This window comes from Lactuca virosa, chromosome 4 (genome assembly GCF_052849685.1).
Source record: "Lactuca virosa cultivar CGN04683 chromosome 4, Lactuca_virosa_CGN04683_v6, whole genome shotgun sequence".
In the NCBI taxonomy this organism is placed as follows: Eukaryota; Viridiplantae; Streptophyta; class Magnoliopsida; order Asterales; family Asteraceae; genus Lactuca; species Lactuca virosa.
The window spans coordinates 39,603,614-39,607,125 of NC_136429.1; the positions used below are offsets into that span (position 1 = coordinate 39,603,614).

General features: G+C 33.2%; 1 protein-coding gene across 1 annotated transcript; it reads right to left on the reverse strand.

Moving 5' to 3' along the window:
- Window positions 1–1,662: 1,662 nt before the first annotated feature.
- LOC145104306 (E3 ubiquitin-protein ligase ATL4-like) lies at window positions 1,663–2,097 on the reverse strand. The gene has a single exon (XM_079041570.1). It carries the CDS (start codon window positions 2,095–2,097, stop codon window positions 1,663–1,665), a length of 435 nt encoding a protein of 144 aa, XP_078897696.1.
- Window positions 2,098–3,512: the final 1,415 nt, after the last annotated feature.

A 3,512-nucleotide genomic window follows, 5' to 3' on the forward strand; every position in this document is an offset into this window, starting at 1 on the left:
GCAGTTCACAAGATTAGTCGGTTTACGGCAGCTCCTTGCCCTTACCATTATACACTTGTCCTATGGCTTCTTCAATACCTTGAGGCTCAGATGGTTCATGGTCTCTAATCTACTTATGAATTCTCTCTATCCCTTAATTAATGGCTTCTCAAATATCCAGATTACGATGGTGACTTGACTAATCAATCCCTCATTGCACATTCTAGTACTAGAGATCAATGAATACCGAGCATTAGTCTATACAACTCAAGATTTAGTCCAACTATGTTAGCTTTAAGCTTTTGATGACATGGGTGCTTCTCTTCTCGGTCTAATCTACATCCATATGGTGTGACTAACATAAGCGCAATCGAATAGTCCACAATGATATTTCATGAGCGTATGGTGTACCGATCATCTTTTGTTGATCTACATGACCAATCAGCCCACATATATCTTCACTAAGGAACATATACATATTCGTTTTTCAGTTTTTGGCTTCCAAACTCAAGTTGGATCATACCTTCTCCACTTGAATTTGAGGGGGTTGTTAGTGTATGTTTTGGTATATATATATATATATATATATATATATATATATATGTATGTATTATTTGGGGTTCCCATATGTAATTATTAGGGGTGTAAGTGAGCTACTCGCGAGCTACTCGGGATCGACTCGTTAAAAGCTCGACTCGAGATCGAATTAAACGAGTTCGAACCGAGCTCGAGCCTAAATATGAGGCTCGTTTATTAAACGAGCTCGAGCCGAGCTTCAGTCAGTGGGCTCGCGAGCCTAAATGAGCCTAAACGAGCCTATATATATATATATATATATATATATATATATATATATATATATATATATATATATATATATATATATATATATATATATATATATATATAGGCTCGTTTAGGCTCGCGAGCTCACTAAATTGTTCACGAGCCGAGCTCGAGCTTCATTTTAAGGCTCGAATCGAGCTCGAGCTCGAGCTCGAGCTTCTTCAAAATTAAACGAGCCGAGCTCGAGCTTGGTTAGGCTCGGGCTCGGCTCGACTCGTTTACACCCCTAGTAATTATCCGTAACGTTGGTGTTTTTTATAATAATTAGACCATAGTTATCTAGGTTGTTAACCTAATGTATTACCTTGTATGCTTTTCACTTATGATCATATACAATCGACAACTACACAACCCTTTGGGCTTCTTGTTCTTTGATAAATTAGTCACCATAGACAATTCCTAACATTGTTGATTTTCCAGAATATAAGATATATAGCAGTTTTTTCACCTATGAATGAATTCCATCATTACAAATCCTTGCTAATTCATAGACGTCTTTTGTATAGTTTGATATTAGGTTTTCAAGTTAAAAACATTGATTTGATAATTAATTACCGAGGTGGCTTAGTGATAGAGTTAGGTAATCAAGCAATCAAAAATGAAGTTGCCTCAGGTATGATCATTAACTTGTACAGTTGTTTACTTTCATGTAATTCAACGTACTAGAGATATTTCATTCAGGTGACTCAAACCCATATACAAATAAGACTCTATAATACTAGAGTCCATATAGTAACTTTACTACTTTGCGAGCTAAATACTGCCAATGATTACAAACAATGGCTCAAATATTCAAAGAATTCTCATGTAAATCATTCATGCATATATACACATGATTTACCGGATCCACCATCTGTCAAAATCATCATCACTAGAACTATTATTCGAACAGAAAGCGAAAACAAGTAGTTCACGACCAAGCTCACAAACCATCCGTGGCCCAGCTAAAATATCACGGCACAAAGGGCATGCGGTGTGCTTATATTCAATACAACGATCCAAGCATCCTTTGTGAAAAAGATGATCACATCTCAGCACTCTAATCTCGTCATCTTCTTCTATCTTGGACAAGCACACAGCGCATTCCACAGACTCCTCGGAGCTCATCTTCTGGTGAAACTGTGTAGCTCCGAGCTGATGATGGTTTCCGACGACCTGATCAAGTTGTACTCTTTGCTGATAGAAAGAAAGATGAGTCATGAAATCCCATGCCCATATCAAATAAGTAGCGATTGATACAACATAAGATGAAATTTTTGATTCAGGAAACATGTTTCTAAATGATATTGTCGAGAGAAGTGTTATGGATGTACATATATATTGATTCATACATATATGATATAGTTATATATAGATATGGAGGGGCTGCCCAATGGGGTGCTGGAGCGACTGATGGCGTATCTTTGTTGACCAGCGAACAAAGGAAATGATCAGAATATAATATATTTGCTGACAGAATTTGACTATAGTAATTCATTGTATTTTTTCTTCTTTTTCTTTTTTTAAATTCATTGTATTTTGTTCCATGCAGAAAGATACCCTCTTGTATATTCTATTGTATAAAAGAAGCTACCACCTCGCTACGTAAATGTTTTTTTATTCACTATATTTTATTACTATTGTTTTAGATTACTATATACATGTGGTTAATTATCGAAGTTCTTATTAAATAATTAATTTCGTATTAGTTAATCTGTCAATTCTCTAATAGAATAAAGTTATAAGTATACTTTTTTTCTTCGTTCCATTTAGGTTGTTATATTTTTTACATATCTAGTCGATATATGTTTACAAAAATACATTCCTTGATAATTAACAAAATAAAACAATATTAATTAACTATTTACTGATTTACAAAGTACATTAACTAAAAATCAACAGAATATTTATTGGAAAATATGTTGGGACGATTATTAAATTTTCTTCATTTTTAACTAATCTAGTTTTGCAATGATATAGTATTTTTCTTTTTATTAAATTTTGAAATATTCATGATAATATGATATGACTCAAACATAAGGTAAACGATAGTTTTCATCGTTGCAACCAACCCCACCATCTTCACGTTACGCCTTCGTGTCTAACGATCGGCGAATCTATATAAGGCCACGGGTCCATGGACCCCAGACTCTGAGTCCCACCACTAATCTTCCAAAAAAATAAAGTAATAATTGCTTTTTAGGTTTAATAATTGGTAATTGTTAATTGGAACATCTTGTTATAGTTTATCGAGTGTTAATTGTTTGTATTTATTGGGCTCTTTGATAGGGTCTATTACAACAGACTTTCGTAATTATTATTCTGAATCTGTCATTGTCTCTTACTACTCACACATTGCATTTTCTTGTAGCGCTCTGTGCATCTTTGCTTATTGTGTGTTCGACGTGGAGCTTGTGAGAGCTTTTAGTGCTTTTAACTTGTAGTTTTTAAGAAAAAGTTTTATTTGATGGTATGAAGATTTTATTTTAGCTTTTGTTTTAAATAAAAAAATAGTTGAATCGAAAAGGAAGATTTTAGCTTTTCGGAGTTTTTATTTTTGTTTTACACATTTAAAAGCTAAAAATTATTTTTACTGAATATTTATATAAAAATAAAATCTACAGCTTCAATCTACAACTATATTTACCAAAAACTGTTAGATAAAATTTGTATATATATGGATGTATTGCAATCTTTGTAAAATTCTA